We start from the raw sequence: 22,513 nt of genomic DNA, 5'->3' as shown, positions 1-22,513 counted from the left end.
AGTTTGGTTCCATGTTATATCCTCCATTTCAAGGAATTTTCATAAATCACTTTTTTACAAGTACTTTCAGTGGAAATAGTTGGGTATTGTTATTTGATTTATCTTTACTCAATCAAAACAACAGAACTGCAATTTTATTGATATTACCTGAAATACACAATTAAATAACACGACTTATTATGTTTTCAAAAATGTATTGACAGCGTTTTGAAACCAAACTCTGTTGTTTCTCAAAACTTTTTCAGACCAAGGACCACTTAACCAATAAAAGAAAACTACACAGACCACTCAACAGCATATTACACATTAGGCCTACTCACTGAAAAACCTTGCTTATTGTCTTTGCACCTTGCTTATTGTGTCAGAGGATTCATATGATTTAAACTGGTGTAGCTTACATAGGCGGTGTAGCTTACATAGGCAGTGTTTCAATATTGCAAAAAACTCATCTATATTATATTTTACCACGTCTGCTCGCGGACCACTTGGGATAGCTTGCGGACCACCAGTGGTCCCCGGACCACACTGAGAAACACAGCAATAGTGGCATACCAATTTATGTTTTTATATGGTCCCCATCAAAGTATATTATGATTACAGCCTTGCCTTAGCCACACTGTTTTTATTCAGTTCAATCTAATATGTGAGCAAAAATGACAGTGTCAATGTAGCATCTGGGCATCGGATTCACAGGCTTGCTAGTGTAACCACGTTGTTTGACCGCTGGTGTTCCAGGAGCTCCGATAGTGGAGCTGCTGCTTAGTCACCTCACTGCAACCTGATCTGAGAAAGCCTTGGAAGAGAGTAATTAAATAGCACGTTCAAGTGAACTAAGTGACTGTAGCTATGGATCGGTTTCAGCATCTGACATGCACTTGGACATGAAGTTAGACCTGTAATAATAAGTTATTTAAGAATCTGCATCATGAATCTGCATTACATCTTACATCAGCATCAGTGTTGCCCTTTCTGAATAGATACAAACATAAGAACTGAATGAAACTATTAAACTCCTGTTCTCTAAATGAATTCCTCTGCCTTTTGTCTGTGAGGTTCACAGACACAACACAAGCTGGCCTATCAGTTGTTGGCTCATCATGTCTGTCATGTATACATGAGTCAGTCATACTGTACAACACATACACACACACACACACACAATTGTGAGGCAATAATTGTGCAGCTTTGAAAGGGATGCAATAAAACCAACAAGCAAAACTCAATCAATGTCAACTACATGCAACATTTTATTGTAAATTAACTTTCCTGTCAATGCTAAGGTGTCATCATAAAGGTGCATTTTAAAAACAATTCTGAACATACTCTGTCAATAGGTCAGGGAACAGTTTGTAGCCTGTCTACTTTTTGGGGGCCAAGCAGCGAAGCTGCGAGGACCTCATTGTGTTTCTACGTTTTCCTATTATTGGGGGCCAAGCAGCGAAGCTGCGAAGGCACCCATTGAGTTACTAGCTTTTCCTATTATTACACTTCTGCCATTGGAGTCTATGGCAGCCCATAGAACGCCTGGCTAAAAAGTGCAGATTTTTTCAGAAAGTTTCGGGACACTCCACTGACCACTCACTCATTTGCGGACCTCTAAACCCAGCCATCTAGCGCCACCAACAGGTCAAAATCTGGCCGAAAATTGAACCGCTGGGTCTAAAGTTATGAAATTTGGCACATTGATTCAACACTGTCCCATCATCACTCTCACCAATTTCCAGAACTCTATGCCCAACACTCTAGCACCACCAATGGGTCGAACCTGGATTGCATTCATGCATGTGACCATTGAACGGTGCGTCCGATTTTCACATATCAGGCACCGTTGGAATCCCTGGGCCGACCTAAGTTCAATGACCCCTATTACGTCACTTTCCGCCATATTGGACCTCAGCCATATTGGATTTAGTCCAAACTCTACGAAAAGTTTCAGCGGTCAGAAATTTCATCCGATTTTCACGGAACTTGGCGGAGATGATCTTCTGCCCGAGCCGCACAAAAGATACTTGTCAGATTTTTCAATTTCATTTTTGTTTGCCTGTGACAGCCAATCAAATATGGCGATGAAGCCGCCAAACAGGAAGTGGACTAACATCTCCGTGGTACCTTGAGTTAACATAACAAAACTCGATACCATTAGTCAGGACACTGTCCCAATCACTCACAGCAATTTTTATGCATATACATTGAACAGTCTAGCGCCACCACCAGTTCAATGCTGGACATGCGTTCATGCGCGTGATCCTTGACTCTTTTGTCTGATTTTCACAATTGAGGTAGCATCTGAATCCTTGGACCATCCCGAGTTCATCAACTCCTATCCAGTCACTTTCCGCCATATTGGACCTCCGCCATATTGGATTTAGTCCAAACTCTACGAAAAGTTTCAGCGGTTACAAATTTCATCCGATTTTCACGGAACTTGGCGGAGATGATCTTCTGCCCGAGCCGCACAAACGATACTTGCCAGATTTTTCAATTTCAATTTTGTTTGCCCGTGACAGCCAATCAAATACGGTGACGAAGCCGCCAAACAGGAAGTGGACTAACATCTCCGTGACGCTTTGAGTTAACATAACAAAACTCGATACCATTAGTCAGGACACTGTCCCAATCACTCACAGCAATTTTTATGCATATATATTGAACACTCTGGCGCCACCACCATTTCAATGCTGGACAAGTGTTCATGCGAGTGATCCTTGACTCTTTTGTCTGATTTTCACAATTGAGGTAGCGTCTGAGTCTTTGGACCATCCCGAGTTCATCGACCCCAATCCTATCACTTTCCGCCATATTGGATCTTCGCCATATTGGATTTAATACAAACTCTATGAAAAGTTTCAGCGGTGACAAATTTCATCCGATTTTCAAGGAACTTGGTGGAGATGATCTTCTGACCGAGCCGCACAAACAATACTTGTCAATTTTTTTAATTTCAAGTTTATTTGCCCGTGATAGCCAATCACACATGGCTATGATGCCACCTAACAGGAAGTGGGCTAACATCTCAGCTACGCTGTAATGTATGAAGTCCAAACTTGGTACAGGGATTTGGTATCTGATTGTGAGGACGCACTAGGAAATTGGCATCATTTGGCCTCTATAGGGGGCGCTGCAATACAGGAAGTGAGCATGTATCTCAGCAACGCTTTGATGTACAAAGTCCAAACTTGGTATAAGGACCTGTTACCATATTGTGATGACGCACAAGGAAATTGGCATCATTTGGCCTCTATAGGGGGCGCTGCAATACAGGAAGTGAACTCGTATCTCAACAACGCTTTGATGTATGAAGTCCAAACTTGGTATAGAGACTTGGTACCTGATTGTGGGGACGCACTAGGAAAATTGGCATTATTTGGCCTCTACAGGGGGCGCTGCAATACAGGAAGTGAGCTTGTATCTCAGCAACACTTTGATGTATGAAGTCCAGACTTGGTACAGGGACTTGGTATCTGATTGTGATGACTCAATAGGAAATTGGCATCATTTGGCCTCTATAGGGGGCACTGCAATACAGGAAGTGAGCTTGTATCTCAGCAACGCTTTGATGTATGAAGTCCAAACTTAATACAGAGACAAAGTAGCTGATTGTGAGGACATGCAAGGAAAGTGGTCTCATTTGGCCTCTAGGGGTGCTGTAATACACAAATTGAGCTCACATCTCAGCAACTCTTTGGTGTATGAAATCCAGGGACATGGTAGCTGATTGTGAGAACGCACAAGGACATTGGTGTAATTTTCGCCTCTAGGGGCACTATAACAAAGTAAATGAGCTTATTTCTCAGCCGTTCTTTATCCAATTGCAATCAAACTTGCTGTTAGTGCTTTTTCATGTCATGGCAACGCCATTCCTGCTATAGCGCACTGCTTGGCCCCCACATTGCTGCTTGCAGCTATATTTATTATTATATATCTGCCATTGGAGTCTATGGCAGCCCATAGAACACCTGGCTAAAAAGTTCAGATTTTTTGGCAGAAAGTTTCGGGACACTCCACTGACCACTCACACTTATTTACGGACCTCTAAACCCAGCCATCTAGCGCCACCAACAGGTCAAAATCTGGCCGAAAATTGAATCGCTGGGTCTAAAGTTATGAAATTTGGTACACTGATTCAGCATTGTCCCATGATCACTCTCACCAATTTACAGAACTCTATGCCCAACACTCTAGCGCCACCAATGGGTCAAAACTGGATTGCATTAACGCATGTGAAGATTGAACAGTGCATCCGATTTTCACAAATCAGGCACTGTTGGAATCCCTGGACTGACCTAAGTTCAATGACTTCTATTACGTCACTTTCCGCCATATTGGAACTCCGCCATATTGGATTTAGTCCAAACTCTACGAAAAGTTTCAGCGGTTACAAATTTCATCCGATTTTCACAGAACTTGGAGGAGATGATCTTCAGACCGAGCCGCACAAACGACACTGGTCAGATTTTTTAATTTCATTTTTGTTTGCTCGTGACAGCCAATCAAATATGGTGATGAAGCCACCAAACAGGAAGTGGACTAACATCTCCGTGGCACTTTGAGTTCACATAACAAAACTCGATACCATTAGTTACGACACTGTCCCAATCACTCACAGCAAATTTTATGCATATACATTGAACACTCTAGCGCCACCACCAGTTCAATGCTGGACATGCGTTCATGCGTGTGATCCTTGACTCTTTTGTCTGATTTCACAATTGAGGTAGTGTCTGTGTCCTTGGACCATCCCGAGTTCATCGACTCCTATCCCATCACTCTCCGCCATATTGGACCTCCGCCATATTGGACCTCCGCCATATTAGATTTGGTCCAAACACTATGAAAAGTTTCAGCGGTTACAAATTTCATTCGATTTTCACAGAACTTGGCGGAGATGATCTTCAGACCGAGCCGCACAAACGATACTTGTCAGATTTTTTAATTTCAAGTTTATTTGCCCGTGACAGCCAATCACACATGGCGACGATGCCGCCTAACAGGAATTGGGCTAACATCTCGGCTATGCTTTAATGTATGAAGTCCAATCTTGGTACAGGGACTTGGTATCTGATTGTGAGGACGCACTACGAAATTGGCATCATGTGGCCTCTATAGGGGGCGCTGTAATGTAGGAAGTGAGCTTGTATCTCAGCAACGCTTCGGTGTAAAAAGTCCAAACTTGGTATAAGGACCTGTTACCTGATTATGATGATGCACTAGGAAATTGGAATCATTTGGCCTCTATAGGGGGTGCTGCAATACAAGAAGTGAGCTCCTATCTTAGCAACGCTTTGATGTATGAAGTCCAAATTTGGTACAGGGACTTGGTACCTCATTGTGAGGACACAGTAGGAAATTGGCATCATTTGGCCTCTATAGGGGGCGCTGTAATACAAGAAGTGGGCTCATATCTCACCAACACTTTGTTGTATGAAGTCCAAACTTGATACATGGACATATTAGCTGATTGTGAGGACATGCAAGGAAAGTGGTCTCATTTGACCTCTAGGGGTGCTGTAATAAAGAAAGTGAGCTCACATCTCAGCAACACTTTGGTGTATGAAGTCCAAACTTGGTAGAGGGACATGGTAGCTGATTGTGAGAACGCACAAGGACATTGGTGTAATTTGGCCTCTAGGGACGCTGTAACAAAGTAAATGAGCTTATTTCTCAGCCATTCTTTATCCAATTGCAATCAAACTTGCTGTGAGTGCTTGCTCATGGCATGGCAATGCCATTCCTGCTATAGCGCACTGCTTGGCCCCCATATTGCTGCTTGCAGCTATATTTATTATATGCAATGGGAGTCTATGGCAGCCCATAGAACCGTATGGTAAAAAGTTGGGAAATTGCACACTGATTGGGGACGGTCCCATGATTCATGTCACCAAGTTTCATGTCGGCAACTCGAACCCTCTAGCACCACCAACAGGCCAAAGTTGGACGTGCGTTCATGCACGTAACTTTTGACCTGTTGGTCCAATTTACGAAAGTCAGGTATTGTTGGAATCCTTGGACCAAGCCGAGTTCAACGCATCCTATGACGTCATTTTCCGCCATGATGGATTTTCCGCCATTTTGGATTTCATCAAAAACACTTAAAATGTTTCAGGGGTCACATACTTTCTCTGATTCCCACCAAATTTGACACAGATCATCTTCAGACCAATCCTCACAAAAGTTATCACTTTTTGTCTTCGGAAGTATTACCGTTCGCCCGTAAAAGCCAATTAAAATTTGCAGTGAAGCCGCCAAACAGGAAGTGAGCTCATATCTCAGCAACCCTTGCATGTATCAAAACCAAACTTGGTACATTGACTCATGACCCCATCAGGAGGACCCTCAAGAAATTTGGTGACCTTTGACCTCTAGGGGGCGCTGTAATTCACAAACATGCCTTTTGGCCTGTAGCTGCTGCTGTGCTTAGAATTAAATTGTACTAGTGGTGTCTGGTAATACTGTGAAAGGTACTTAGGTCAACTGAGGGCAACTTGTCACATCAATATAATTTATTCGGCCGCCATGTTTGATTTGATCAAAAACTCCAACAATTTCGCACAGGTCACAAATTTCATCTGATCTTCACCAAAATTGGCACAGACCATCTTGAGACCATGCCTTGTCACTTCATTGATTTGCAGCTATATTTTTAAAATGTATTCGTCTCTTGTCCTTTGCAGTAGTCATTTAGCGCAGCATGCCTATTCATCAGCACAGGCCTGTCGTTTATCAGCCAATCACGGTGGTCACTGCAAGCAAACTTGTGCTTGAGAATGGATGTCAACCATAGGAATGAAGCCTCTCTCTTTTCATTCTTATCAGATTTTTGAAAAGCTTTTCGAGTATGGGCCCACACAAGGTTGTAAAAAATTGTTGTAAAACAGATTTTGTTCTGTCCAAGAAATCTGTGGATTGAATGGGATGACATTATTTCAGTCATAACTAACACTAACACACACACACACACACACAGCCTTGGGTGTCTGATAGGTAGGTTTATTCATGCATAACTTACGGCGATGTCCAGTCCCATGTCAGTAAATGTTTTCATGCAGGCAGTGTGTGGTATATGGATGGGATAATGCCTTGCATGTCTGTCTTCATGTATCTCCAAAAGCCATAGAGACAAACGTGAAATGAATGCATTACTTTGTTTTGCACCATGCTAAAGTATTGGTAGCCTGATAGAGATAAATTCAACCAAGGTCTCAGATCGCAATTGTAAGAAGAGTGAACTGATGATGGTAAAGAAAGAGTTTTAATTGTCTGTTTGCTTGGCTGCCAAGACTGCAAGGTGATGTGATTTATGGCCAAAAAGATACTATGATCTTATTTTCATATCACCATTAAAAAATATCTTGATGAAGTTTTAGATCTCGTATCCCTAATCATTATGGAAAAGTAATGTGAATTTCAAAGCTTAATAAATACTCAGACTCCTTAAACAGTTATTAGGCTCCCCTCACACAAAACTCTTAGAATTGCTAGAAAGACAAATCAAATAAAACCTGTTTGACGGCAAAAGATCTTAGAATAAAAGAACTGTGTAGCAGAGAAAATTTCATTAGTAGAGGATTCAATTAATTGTTGGAAGCAAACATCACTGTCTGTAACAAAGCTGAAGATCAAAAGAGGATATCTTCTAACAACTAATAACACATCTCAAAATCCATACTTATATATACATATGAAAGATTCAGTACTGCTGAAGATTTTGCCACAGACCTCACAGTCCTCTGACCTACACTACGCATCATTAAAATCTGTGGATAGACCTAAAAACAAAACCTGTGCATGCAAAACAAGCAAGAAACAATGGTAGAAAAACCTATTGAAAGACTTTGCTGGCAACAAAATGTGTTTACAAGTTGCTTGCCAAATGAGGTACTAACCTTGCAGGCCTCCAAACATTTGCCTCAAGCTTTTTTTTGTTGTTGTTGCTATTTTTAAACTATAAAATATGAAATATTATCACTTATGATGTTAAAGAAATGTGTACTTTTTTCATGTTTGGAAATCAGGTAATATTGTACTTACTTAGCTAGGAGTAACATACATTTTGACCAGGGGCACCCAAATGTTTGCATGCTGTATGTGTTCCTTTAGCATTTTGCTGAATCTTTATTATGTTTCATGCATTAGCCCAAATATGGCTCCTGCATCCAAAAGACACTCACAAGTCCCTGCTATGTCTATTTTACTACTATATCATTCCTAATATTTTTTGTTTTATTTCTATTAATCAACCCAGATGTGTGATACATTAAGTATGGTAGATTATAGTACAAAAACACATTTGAAATATGTGTGACCACCATTTTACACTAAAGCATATCAATCTCTCTGCTTTTCCCAACTATCTTATCTTAGCTCATGGGAATACAGGCCCTCAATGAAATTCTACCTTTTCTGCCAGTGATATTCTCAATCTGATTGGCTCATATTACTATGTAATGCTCTTAATTCTTGAATAATTTCATTTTAGACATACACAGGAAAGATATTCAATTCCTTGAAATATAGGGGAATATCCCACAGTAGTCAATCAACAGGCAAGCCTATTTCACATTACACTGCACAAGATACAACATAAATTATTGGCTTTTGGTAGTTGCAAATGCACCGCATGTGGGACCCCCTGTAAAGGCCTATAAATAATATAAACACATTTACCCATCTACACTTTTATTTGGTTCAAATGTCTATTGAAATCTGTTTTAAAGTTTTTGCCTAAAACCAGTTAGCTAACACAATAAAAGGTAACATAGTTGGCGATGTCTGGCTGTTCAAGTTATTTTTACATTTTTGTTTTGTTCTGAAGAAAACTTAGACTACTTACATAATGCATTGCATTCTTGGATGGCTGTTGTGAACATCAGGCATGTTCATTTATCCTTTCAAAATGAGTTTGCAGATGATGTCAAAACTAGTTGTGTTTGAAAACATACCACAAAAACTCATTTTTGCCCAGTGTTGCTTTAAATAATGTCAATAATGGTATAATAACGGTAACTGGCACCAAGATTGATGTTATTTATTCTTTTTATACATTTGCAATAGATCGATACATTTACTGGTATATTATTTACACAATTAGAGAGTGTGATGACATCACAAACAGGGAACAGGTTAAAGACTATGTGAAGGAGGATTCTCCCGTCTCATCGTCAGTTCTTCCGGAGACAAAATCACTTTTTCACACAGCTTATACAACCAGAAAAGGAACGATGTACAGAGTACAGACTCACTTCACAACAATAAGCCCTGTTGTCCAGAAGTCGTATTGGGGGGAGGGGGGTGCATACAGAGACATCTTCTCACTGGTGGCCGCGTGCATATTGAACCAGGACCGTCTGTTTGACCACTCTGGGAAAGCAGGACCTGGGCCCCAGCAAAGCAGCGGTATAGGAGTTTATGTGCATTCATTTTTTGCTTGGTGTCTAGCTGTTGGTCAACAACGTTAACACAACCAGTGGAGAATATCACATCTGACATATAGACCGCTGTACACCAGAAAAACCTACACATTTTGCAATGCGGATAGGACAGGATCCTAAAAAATAGACGACACCACAGCAACTGCTGGCATTTAAAATGAACAAAAACAATTGTCAGTAGCAGGTCCCCATGAATCTTCTGCGAATCACTCAAGCACAGTTGATTTTAATAAAAAAAAAAAATACACAATGCAGACAAAGGGTTTCTTACAGAATATGCAATCTATGTATCTGTCCACCCTGCAGCCTTCCACCAGTCACATTGCCAGGACTATAACTCAAGAATGAAAACAGCCCAGGTCAGGGTCCTAGGCACTCCAGAATCAGGCGCTACCTGAATAAGGATCACGTCAGCGGTCACTAGATGCTTAAACTACAAAATGGACCCTTCAGATGCCAGCAATAATCTCAACTGAGAGTTCTTCTCTAAATTGAGATCTTGAGCTCTGGTCAAATAAAATGGCTGCTAGCTGAAAACGAATAAACAATCAAAAAGAACCAACTAGTCTAGTCTACCGCTCAAATCACGAGAGAAGAGGAAGAGTGCATCTGTAATGTGAAATATGGACCAAATGGGAAGGGAGCCTTTCACACCTCACCGCTCTCCCAGATGTCAGCGCTTTGTCTACACGCGCTCAACGCATTCAGTTTCCATGACAACCCAATATCGCTTAAGTAATAGTGCTGAAAGGTGCACAGAGAACACAAAAGTCGACACCAAGACAACCAAAATGAAAAAAAAAAAAAAAAAAAAAAACCTCAACAACAGGAAAGAAATAAAAAAAAGCATACAAATGTAAAAAAAAAAAGTTTTTGCGGGCTTGTTTTACTTTTACTTTCCTCTTGTCTGGGGTTGCCACTTAGATTTGAGTCCTTGGCGTCAGACAGGGTAATGAAAAAGCCTGAGAGGTTTGTGAGTGTTCTCTGAACTAAAGCAAAAATCTGTCTCCGAGCACATGCCATTCCTTTTTACTTCCCTTTAGAGAGTCCCCTCTGAGGGTGGCCACTCAGCCACTGTAAGCCATATTACAACCCCGAATCCATCTGATGTGCTGTGCTGGGGTGGCCCAAAGGCTCTTTGTAGTATGTGGAAATCACAGAGGGGTGACCCTGGATAAGCACTGCACGGCTGAGATCATCAGGCCATACTGAAAAGAAGCTCTGGAGCCAGAGGAGCGGCCATGCTGGTCGCCCTACATTGGCACCGGATGCATTGGTCATCATTTGTTTGCATTAGATGCATCAGTCCAACATCAACACGATCATTTCCAACCTATGCTCTATATATATATAGATTATGTACAAGTTTCACGCTTGTGTGAATTTATGCTTTGATTTCTCTTAGATCCATGGATTGCAATTCAGTATGAATTTTCTGATGCAATTATGATTTGGTTCATAATTTTATTCTTCTCAAAGTGGTGTGGCTCAATGAAGAGGAGATATCGGTGTTTATGTACTCAAACATATACACACACACACTTAAGGAACAAGTAGGGCTGGAGAGATAATGGGTAAATGAAATTAGATGGGTGGTGTGTATGTAATATGGTGTATATGTGGGTCTCTGTGTGTGTAAGTGGGTATGTCACTCGAATGTGTGCACATGTGAATCCACACCTTACTACACGTGTGTGCATGTTTTTGTCATATGCATGTTTTGTATCTGCGTCATATGCGTGTGTGTGAGTATTTTAGGGGGAGATAGGGGATATTTGGAGGTTACCTCCATCTTTAACCAGAGAAAGTCGAGTTGCCACAGTTACAGACCACATACTCCGACATCCACTCCCCCTGTCAAAACCTGCCCCTGATTGGTTGCTGGCTTTCCAAGAGGCCAATAGAAGAATGAAAGAAAAGGCTGGTCACTGGCTATGGTGAGGACAGGAGCCAAATTTGAAGACTTATCTCTAGGAGTCTTTTTTTGCATCTCACTTGTGCGCCTCGACCAACTACAACCCGAAAAGCCCAAATCTCTGGTTCTGCCCTTCGCCTGCACAGAAGCGTCCAGACAAGAAAACGAAAGTCAAAAGGCAGCGCAGAAGATGACGACTACTGCGCGACCCCTTCCACCCCGCCGCCAGCCCGCTTTGCGGCCCGCTTACGGCTGGGAGCTGCCCTGGCTGTCCGGGTCAGTGCCGGAGGAGCTGGTGTCCGAGTCGGAGTCGCCGTCGTTCTCCTCCGACAGACACTTCTCCCGCAGCCGCCTGTGGGTGGCGCTGAGGCGCGCCAGCAGGCCCTGGTAGTCAAAACGGCCTCGCTTCTCCCCAAAAGGGTCCTGCGAGAGAGAGAGAGAGAGAGAGAGAGAGAGAGAGAGAGAGAGAGAGAGAGAGAGAGAGAAAGAGAAGTATGTGGCAAGGCAGACATTGAGAGAGAGAAAGAGAAAGAGGGGGAGAAATACATATAGGGAGATTTAAAAAGAAAGCAAGCAAGAAGAGGGGGAGATGCAGACAGATATTTGAAGAATGTTAACATACTGTATGTAAAGACATTGCACAACATGCTTATTTTGAATGGATGCACACTCAAACACACATAACCATATCCAAAGAAATAGCACCAACATGCAAGCATGAGGAATGTTTTTTCACAGTGTGTACTCACATACACAAACGAGACCAAGGGAGAGATACAATGGCCCTCATTTACAGTATTGGTCGTGCGTACGACATAAAACAGACATTTATCAATTTGAACATGAGCAGTGGCTACGCTGGAATCTCACGTCAAGTCTCAACTCGTGTACGTGTAAGTTTTTGATGCGGCATAGCATGGGGCAGCAGTAAATCGACAGAGGACTGGAAAGTTGAAGAGTTGAATTCATGGAATATCTTGGACCTAAGATTTTTCCTGCACATTTGCAGCCTACTTGCCGTAATGTAGCCTGTTATGTTGACACATTTGATGGCATAGGATAGCCATAGGCTATGTGGAGAGAATAATTTCTCTATGGAAAACGCAACAGTCATAAACTATTTATTTTTTTTATTATTATTATTATTATTGGCAAATGGCGGTGTTGTATGGTTTTGTAATGAATGTATTTGTAGTATGATGTGTTCTCTCTGCGAAAATAAAGTCTGTTGCACTTAAATTGCTATAGTTTCCCAGCTTTCTTGACACTTTTCTAGCCGTCAAAATGAACAAGATTCAGCTGGACTTGCAACGTCACTGTGGCTATCTCGAGGTCACAAACATTTGTCTTTTGGACGTATAATGCACCTCCATGTCGTAAATTCTAGGGGCGAGGCCTTTAAAACGAGCATATAGTGTGTGATATTTAAATGACGCTTGTTTCCAGCCACCACATTCATCAACACACGTTTATTCTTACCCTGGAAATGGAGTGATACGAAAGTTTCATGAATCACACGTGAGCCCCGTCGTAAGATGATTTCTGCCCTCGGATCTACGCTGGTTTCTACGCTCAGTTGATAAATGAGGGCCAATGTGATCCTGATGCAGATGTAAAACTGTTCATGCAGTCATATTAAAGATCCACTCTGCTTCTGAATGTTACCTGCATGTTCTGTCCTTGCAGGTGTAAGCGGTCTTTGCAGACGCCCTCGTAGAAGTCGTAATACTCCAGGAAAGACTTCTCCATCACACTCCTACACACAGAAGAGAGAGAGACTTCTTAAGCTTAACTCATGGCAGATAAACTGATTAGCAATAGGGACTTTTATTGGAGTAGATGCATAGAAAACTATAGGTTTCCATTCAAATTCCTGGGTGGGTCACTCACCACAGAGCCTCCGGGCAGGGCACTTTCCCCTCGAGCATGTCGCAAACGGCCACCCGCATGGTCTCATGGCGGATGCACTCGTTGTAGTTTTTGCTGTCGCCTGGGTGACGTTCCTGAAGGGCAGACGACAGGCACCACAGCGTGGGCAGAGGAAAAGGAGAAGACAGGTAAGGCATATGCACTTAGTCTTCAGCAGATGGTTCTCATCAGAAAGGCATTCGAGCCCAGTGAGGAATAGGTGTCTGACACACACACACACACACACACACACACACACACACACACACACACAGCAAAGAAAAGCTAATGAGAGCCAAACCTCAGAGGAATAGATGCATTAAAGATGCATAAATTGCATAAATAATATTTCTGGTTGTCCGCTGTACACAGGGTCTGGGAAATTAGAGGCCATACCTTCAGTTATGCTAGCAGTTAGTTCATTCTTTGAATATGACAAGCCAGTTGTGTACATCTGACCTTTTCAAGATAGGGGTTTGTAGAGGTGTATGTGTTTACCGTTTACCTGCATGTGTGCATGTGATGAGAGAGAAAGAAAGAAAGACAAAAAGAGAGATAGTGTGTGTGTGTGTGAATGTGTATTTACCTGCTCAAAGCCAGGCTCATTGTGATAGGGGTTCTCAGTCATCAGGGACTGGATGGAGATGAGCACAGAGGAGATGCTCTGAGCGGGGCTCCAAGCAGGCCCAGTCCAGGTGCTACAGGAACACACACACACACAAAAAGGTCAGTCAGCTGAGTCAACAACTATGCCTCCACAAATCGCAGCGCACCACTCAATATCTGACATCATGTGCCATGGCAACTGTTCCCGTGGGTACCCCTTCGTGCCGGAGGGATAACACTGGCACCAGCCACCAAGCTCAAATCAATCTGCCAAAGGTGAGCAGATGCCATGTAGCCGGGTTTTAGGCCTGACGGCTGGGCTGCATTTTGGTGTTTTCATTTGTTATTTTCATATTTTTCCCTTCTGTTCTAAACTGAATGGGTAAAACAAGGCAATAACAACACCAAGGACTAAGGAGCCATTTCTCTGGGAGCCCACAAATAATCTGTGTATCCCACAGTTGTGTATCCCATAACTTCTTTGAATAATCAGCATTCTGCGTTTGGATAAGATCTCTCTTATGGGGACTAAATGAAAAAATGACTAACTGTTCACCTATTCTATTCTAAGTTAGCAGACATATGGAAAGAGTAGTGCTGACAGTTTCATCACATTAGTTATTATGCGTTTTCATTGAGACACTTATGTCGATGAAAAGCTTGAGTTATAGACGTTACTGTTTATTTATTTATTATTTTTTTTAAATGAATGTACAAGCTGCATCCATCTTCATTCCACTCATAACAAGGCATTTCTCAAACTCAAGGAAGGTCCCTTCAAGGCTGCTTTGAAAAGGAAGTTACGTCATCAAATCTCGCAGAAGCATCATTCCAGTATCAAGCATCCATTAAATTCTACCAAGGACGAAGTCCTTCATTTTACAGAATGTTCGAGGATGCATGTGTGTAGCCTCCGCGTGCTTGGAACACCCACAATCCTGTGCGCACATTTGATATAAATGATGAGTAAAGAAACCAGAAAATGTTCAAACGTAAGAAGCTGGAATCAGAGAATCTGATGTTTTCTTCAAAAATTACTTAAACGAATTAATCGATTATCAAAATACTTGGCAATTAATTTAATAGTTACTATGCAATGTTTCCTTCTTTACTTTAAGGATCTGGACTTAACCCTAGCCCAAAGAATCTATGTCCGTTACGTACATATTTATCGTACATATTTATCTTATAGCAAATTAGACTTGCTTCTAATCCCTTTTTAACATGCACCAGGAACAGGCTGGTGTACATTTTCATTCAAACTACCGATTAATGATATTCAGGCCTCTTCCAAGCTTTGGTATTAAATATAAAAGCTACACAGATCTTAAAAGTCGGGTCTGTGAGACATTCACTGCAGAGGAAAACATGGCCTCCGTTTATAAGAAACTGCTGTTACGTCAAGCGGTTGGAGTCTTTCATTTTCCCCACTTCATTTTCATACCTTTTCTGCTGTTGAGCTTTTAGATAAAGTATGTTTCTATTTCAGAACCATGAATGTATCGCAGGTGCTCCTTCACAGCAACTATTAAGCAGCTATCTGATTGGCTGTAATTATGCAGATCAGCTAATCAGAGCGAAGCATGTCAAGAACTTCAGTGAAAAACAAAGCTTTTAGTAGATTTTGCCATCTGAACTATTCACATCCTACTCTTTACCCTATGTGGTATGTAAATGTTAAACTAAAGATATCCACCCTCTACTGAATTTGTTCCAAATTGAAATCACATAATGTAATATTAAAAAATGATGTTTAAGATGCGGATAGTAGGACTTTTACTGGTATGTGAAGTATAGTACCCAGATCATTATTAGTAGAGATTGTGTTTATGGGTCCTCTTATATGACTTTATTCAGACTGATTGAGACAAAATAATCAAGTCCTATGCCCTGACTTCCTCACTCTGTCCATCATGTTGACATTGCTCAATGAACTTCAAAGCTAGAGCCAGAAATGGTACCCTGCACTCTGGAGTCATGTCACGTTAATGCCACTGAAAAGAGGGAGAGCAAAAAAAAAAATGCATGGAGAACGAATCGATTGAAGGAAACCATTCGACTTTGATTACATGGATATATCTATCTATCTATCTTAGGGACTAGGGACCTTGGCTTTAATGTATCCCTCTCCATTTATCAAAGTAAGGGAGGGAACAGGCCATTCTACAGTGCAACACTTCAGCAACACTATAAATCCGTACCACAATTCCTACCACAAAATTCACATAGGAATCTTAATATCATAAAATGATTGACTGAATGACTAGATAGATTGATCTCTTCAATGCTGGACTTACCCAAGGATGCTGAGGCAGACTTTGCCGTTGCGGTAGAAGTTTGGGTTAAAGCGCACAGTGTTGTGACCTGTGGTGATGAGCTTGACCCGGGGAGGGTGGATGGGATAGTCTGGAGGGCAGCGGAACAGGAAGAGGAAGAAGCCTCCTTCGTAGGGCGTGTCGAAAGGCCCAGTGATGAGTGCATGGATCTGAGCAAGGGAGAGAGGGAGGGAGGGACACCGCATTTCATCTCATCATCTAAATGACTTTGGCCATGTATCTTGAGGTGTTCACCGTAGATTTTAAACTGATTAGGATTTATCACCTACGGAACCCTCTGGATTCTTCTAATCGTACCTTTGTCATGTCATGAGGATCGGGCACCACAAACATTCCTGGGGGTGGCTCCTTGTAGATCGACATGATATCTCTGAAATAAAACAAAAAGGTTGAAGTAAATACAAATGAATGATGAAAATATACCTCACACAATGACAGACATTGAACACAGTAGGAGTTGTTGTGTTGTAACTTCCTAGTTACTTGGTGGCCAAGTCATCAGGAAACAAATTGTTGGCCGAAGTCAATTGATGGCCATTGTTTGCAAAATTACGGTGTCACCAGTCTCGGTATGCAAATTCACACCAAACAAAACTAAGCCGAAGGCCTACAACTCAGTGATGGTCATTTTTCTTTGATTGTTGATGCAGTTTATTTCTTGTGAACGTGAGTCCACAACTAGAGACAATACACTGTACAGCAGCACTGTAAATTGCTACACACAATATCCTTACATTGGCAATAAAAGGTCAGTAACTGGCCTTCCGTAGGTTGCGAAACAGGGTTGGTCTCCTGTATAAAGCCCCAGAGAGGTAGATATGTGGTATATGACAGCACATCTCAGTGTTTAACTTGACGTTAATGTTACATCCTTACAGGACAAGCTCCTGCATTGACTGTGATATGTTCCTAATTAGGACATATGGAGCCTTAACTAGATGTACAGGTTTATTTTGATTCTGCAACAATCTGACAAGTAAAGTTGCATTACAAACTTTCTGCAGAAAAATCTTAAACGTCATACGGAAATGCACTTCATTTTACTCGTGGTAGGTACATTAGCTACGCGACACGGCGCAAGATTTGTCTGGCCTTGAAACGGTACACTTGATCCTCGACCTTTTTGAAAACAGTCCGAGCTTTTCAAAAATGATCATGTCACTCAAAATATACAAGCCAAGCTGGCTTTCTCTAACGTTACTGCACTAGCGGTTAATATTAGCCATGTTAGCTCAAAGATTACTAGTCACGATGCCATATGCTTGACAAGCTAACGTTAACATTAGCTAAAAGCTTACCGTCACCTCGTTAAGTAAACATTTGCGCAGTTGTAGTTACAGCAGTACGCCAAAAGGAATGGCTGTTAACGTTAACGTTACCTTTTTATCCTGAGAATGCACTGTTGCGACGCCTTCTCGTTGTCCCAGTCTGTGCTGAGAGTAGGGTCCCAAGATGTGGCGTGAATTTGCGACAACAGGCCCGCTCCAGCCAGATTTGGGGCACCAGTGACCCCGAGCCCGATGCTCGGAGGGAGAGTGGGAGCCACGGAAAAGGGAGAAGAGACGGCGGAGTTGATCGCTGTACTCAAAACATCCACACTGCTACCATACGCACTGTCAACAGGGCTGATCGAATCTGCTATACCGGGAGCCATAACAGCTAGGCCGGTCTCTGCGGCCGCCGCGGGAGGCGGCGAGGCTGGGTTAGCACTACTCGTCGAGTGCCCCGGCAGGGAATTACCCAAACTCGGTAACAACTGAGCTCCATTGCCCTGACTTGTCCCTACGGCTGAACCAATGGCACCGTTGGATTGCTCCCCAACACTATCCGCCATTGTTGTAAAACGTCAACTTGATAACAACGCAATCTATCTTGATATGTCGTTCCGGGACGATGAGTCGTTCCGGGACTTTACTTTCCAGTTTGTCCTTCTACTGTCGGTTAGCGAGGAAATGAAGTCAGCCGAGGAGAAATGATTCCTACCTACGGCATACTCCTTTCGATTTCACCCCTTAAACTAGGTGATCTTCTTCTCCGAACGGCAGGCGTTTTGAATAAAATACTATTGTGTTGTCGACCTTCCTAACAGCGGATTTGACAGTGCACATCAAACATACGCAATGAGTTCCCACACCTTTACCAGTAGTCTACCTCTACATCGACGTAGGTTGGTTGCGGTTTTAGCCTGTTTGTCATGGTGTTTTCCAATTTTTTTTGCTACTTCCTCTTCCTGTAACAAAATATACTGCCATCTAGTGTTGACTTTAGCTATGACATTTATTTGGTGACCACAATAGAGAATCTGAGCATGGGCTCTTATCTGGTAGTAGTGGAAGTCAACTGTTCAGACAGTGTTTTCTCGAATGCATTTGCATTAACCACCACCACAGTATTAAAGAGTGCATCACTCAAGACTTTGGAATCATTAAGAAAATGTCACACCTCTTAGTAAACATGAATTAACTAATAATTTGGATGCATTGGGTCACTAGCCTATATGATCAATTGACTTTAGTCAAGGGCTGTAAGCCTACACATGGTGATGGAGTAGTTATGGTAAACGTTTAATAATAGCCTTCTTTAACTCTGTACAATTTTCAGAGCTTACTTGCTGGCACCAAATTACCCAATAAGGGGATCACATTTCCTCTATGGTGCTGCTTTAGTGTACACATACCCCAGAGATGAGAAATACTTTTCTGTTTAAGGGACACCTATGAAGTTACATAATCTTCAGTGTCCCGCCGGCGGGACAGTTACCCCCCTCCCCCCAATATTCTAAATCAATTGTATGCACCATATTGCTATGTAGCATAGTAATGTTATACACCATTTCAAAGCTTTGACTCTGGGAATCCAAAATGACATTTTTTCATACAATCTGTATAGTGCTTTACATTCTCAGATTGATCATCCAAAATGCCCCCCTCCCCCTCTTTTGGTGCTACCCTGACTTCTGGCTGCAGTGTAGCTGCAGCACAATAAGTGGATGCAACATATTGGGTACTGAAATATTCACAAGAATCCATAGAAATTTAATCTTCATGTTGTATTATCCAATATTAGTTGTACAGATGTATAGTCTATTTTATACACACTCATTGAACCAACAAAGTAAATGCAAACATAGAGACTTTTTTGTAATTATTCCATATTTTATCAGTCTATATCAGAACACCTGACATACAATCTAAATAGTCCACAAGAAACCTTAAAGTGTTACCTTTCATTTGAGACCAGGATTATGCTTCTACACAAAGGGGTTCATGTGCAGTGAACATTTGATTGCCAGTATGCATTTTGGATAACAAAAAGTCCTATTGGGAGTTTCCATAGGCATTTTAGAAAAAGCATGAGTAAAATCTACTTTTGCACACAGCTTCACAAGACCTGGTGCTAGGGCTCAATTGTGTTTCTAAGTGATATCAAGTGACCTAGAGGGCTGAAATGTGGTCAGTTCAGAGATGCTTGTAATCCGGCAGAAAGAAAAAACTATATTCTAGCCTCTGTAACTCTGTGTGAGTACATCATTTTTTATTTTGACTGTTTCCTACGAAAACTACAGGTTCCTCACCTTTCTATAGATGTCCAACATTTGATGGTAGGCCCCAAAAGAGGTGGGAACAATGCCCTTGTAAATAGGCACAGTGCAATTTCAAGCAAAAACTTGACATTTTTATTGAGATCCATGTGGTTAATCTGGTGTCCAGAATATCAGACGATCAGGCCTTTGTGGAGATGGGAGAACCTAGTAGGACAGCCATCAGCACTCCATAATTCAGAGCTTTATGGTAGACTGGCTAGATGGAGGCCTTTCCTCTCTAAAATGGACATGACAACCTACTGTAAGTTTACCATTAAGCACCTAAACGACCCCCAGGCCTTGAGAAGCAAAAACCTCTGGTCTGATTAATCTATTTGGCCACAATTCCCAATAGCACGTGTAGAGGAGACCAGGCACTGAGTGTCCCCTCATTACCATCCCTAGACAAACAGTGGATGCAGTGTCATGCTGTGGATAATTACTTTCTGCAACAAGGATATGTCAGGATAGAGGGGAAGATGAATGCAGAAAAATACAGACCAATCCCAGGGTGATTAGGTTCTCCGTCTGGGGGAAAGGTTTACATTTTTAAACAAGACAACGATCCAAAACATACTGCAAAGAACACAGAAGTGGCTTCAGGAAAACTCCCAAACTTGGAATTTTCTTGCCAAGAAAGGCGTGCCAAGCAAATCATTCTCAATAAGACTTGAGGTATAGTCAATTCTGCCAAACACATTTTAACCAAGTAGGTAAAGTGTCTGAACTGTAAATAGTACATTGAAAACTAAATAGCAAATTGTACGTATATATTTTTGATACATTTATAAAAGAAACTCCAAAAACTTTAAGCTTTGTCATTGTAAACTACTGAGGGTAGATTGATGAGAAAAAGTGAGTCAATCAATTATAAGATGAGTTGGAAAATAAAATGTGGAAAATTTGAAAAGGTCTGAAAACTTTCCATATACACACTGGGAGCCTGGGGACTCTGCAAAGATGTTGAAAGTGTATGGTATAATAAGCTTGAAATTACACGTCTTACACAAGACTGTAATCTCAAAAAGAGATTTTGCAATTTAGTTTAGAGAACACATTTGAGAAGGCCCAAATCAGAATGGCAAAAAACAGGGTCAGTGCATCTCCAAAACAAGATGTGTGGTGCTGTAGTCAGCAGTGGTGAGTATGTGTCTCAAAAATGGACAAACCATGATCTGAAAGCAGGGCACAGTTAAATCACATAGAAACAAGAGTCGCACCAAAGTGTTACAGTCAATGTGAATTAGTTGACAATAAGAAAAATAAACAAGCATGTGACCGGGCAGTAAAAGCTATACTGTCCAATTTGAACCAACAGAACTACTACTGTGGCAAATTACATGTAAATAAATCAATGATGGCTATGGAATTGGTATGTTAAAATAACACTCAATGCACCATACCCTGCTGCTTAAGGGGCAGAGTTCTATTTGTGTTCACCAGTAAAAGTGCCTTCAATTCTTGCAAGTGCAAGCAGAACCTTGGAGCAATGGCTGTGCTGATTATCAGAGGAAGTCATGGCCCTAGGATGCCTGTGTGATGCTCTGGACAAAGTTCTGCCTGCAGACCTTGGGTATATTATATGTATATGATATTCATGTTCATCAGTTTGACACATGTATACATTGTTGTGCGCCAGGTATTCCAATTTGGTGATTCACATGATTATGCATATAGAAGTGCCCTCTTTCAATAAGACTAATGCAGCCTACAAAATGTACCTGCAGGCAAAACTACATCTTGTTGGTTACCATACAGAGAGGTTATGACTCTCTGAAGGTTGTGTTATAAGCTTTCACATCCAAACTACTTCACACTCGACACACTGCCCTTACTTGGGTCCTCATGATGAAGTTAATCAGATGAACGGTTTGCAACCAACCACATACATGCACACATACAGATTCCTTGTTTTATAGTTGGATAACTTACTCTTCCAAATTGTACAGGAACAGTTTGAAGAACATCAGAGTTTCAGATGTTAAAGACTTTGCAATGTGATCGAACATCTGTGCAATGCTGTGAGGGCTCCATCTTGAAACTTACCATACCTATAATCTGCTGATAACATCAGATACCAGGCCACCTTCTGAGATTCTGTGCAGTCAATGGCTTGGCAGGTTGAAGCTGAGTTTGAAACCTTAAAGGTGCTCTAAGCGATGTTGGGCAACGTCACTTCTGTTGACGTTAAAACAAAACAGAGAGCTAGCTCGCTACTCCCTCCCGTGCAATTGAAACTCTCCTAAACGCACATCTCGTCGGTCACTGGCTGGAACAGTTTGTTTTTATGGTCCAGGCTGGACCAGGTTGTTTTTTGGAGCCTGGGCTGTCCACAGAGACTGCATTTTTTACAGTGTATCCAGGGCTCAGGCAGCTAGCGGATGGTGAGGTGATGTTTGCTGTATGTGATAAACATTTTTAGCAACTGTGCATCATCGCTTAGAGCACCTTTAAAGTTCATGATTTTAAATCCCCATTGTTTACAAACTATAGAAATAATATACATCCAATGCCTTCAATTCCACACACCAGTTACTGTGTTTGTATTTCTGAAATTAACTAAACTGTGCCAAAAACATTAACATGGTCATCACAATAGTTTCACTAAACCTGATGCCATTTTATAGGTGAATACACAATCCTCCCTTTCATTTGAGAGTATCTGTAAATACACGTTCAACTACTGAACAAGTAGCATTGATTCCATATTTTAAATAACAGAAGAAATTCCTGTCAT

The 22,513-nt window shown here is 41.6% G+C and overlaps 1 protein-coding gene across 1 annotated transcript; it reads right to left on the bottom strand.

The window, feature by feature from the left end:
• Window positions 1-9,010: 9,010 nt before the first annotated feature.
• ube2z (ubiquitin-conjugating enzyme E2Z) lies at window positions 9,011-18,402 on the bottom strand. The gene is made up of 7 exons (XM_042086492.1): window positions 17,573-18,402; window positions 16,491-16,563; window positions 16,155-16,342; window positions 13,838-13,949; window positions 13,234-13,346; window positions 13,009-13,099; window positions 9,011-11,766 (listed from the first exon to the last, which is right to left on the bottom strand). The coding sequence occupies exons 1-7, from the start codon at window positions 18,025-18,027 to the stop codon at window positions 11,590-11,592; spliced, it is 1,209 nt and encodes a 402-aa protein (XP_041942426.1). The 5' UTR covers window positions 18,028-18,402; the 3' UTR covers window positions 9,011-11,589.
• Between the last annotated feature and the right edge of the window lie 4,111 nt (window positions 18,403-22,513).

Source organism: Alosa sapidissima, chromosome 3, assembly GCF_018492685.1.
Source record: "Alosa sapidissima isolate fAloSap1 chromosome 3, fAloSap1.pri, whole genome shotgun sequence".
NCBI classification, from domain to species: domain Eukaryota; kingdom Metazoa; phylum Chordata; class Actinopteri; order Clupeiformes; family Clupeidae; genus Alosa; species Alosa sapidissima.
Note: the sequence above shows the minus strand (reverse complement) of the source record. Positions and strands in the feature narration are given on the sequence as shown.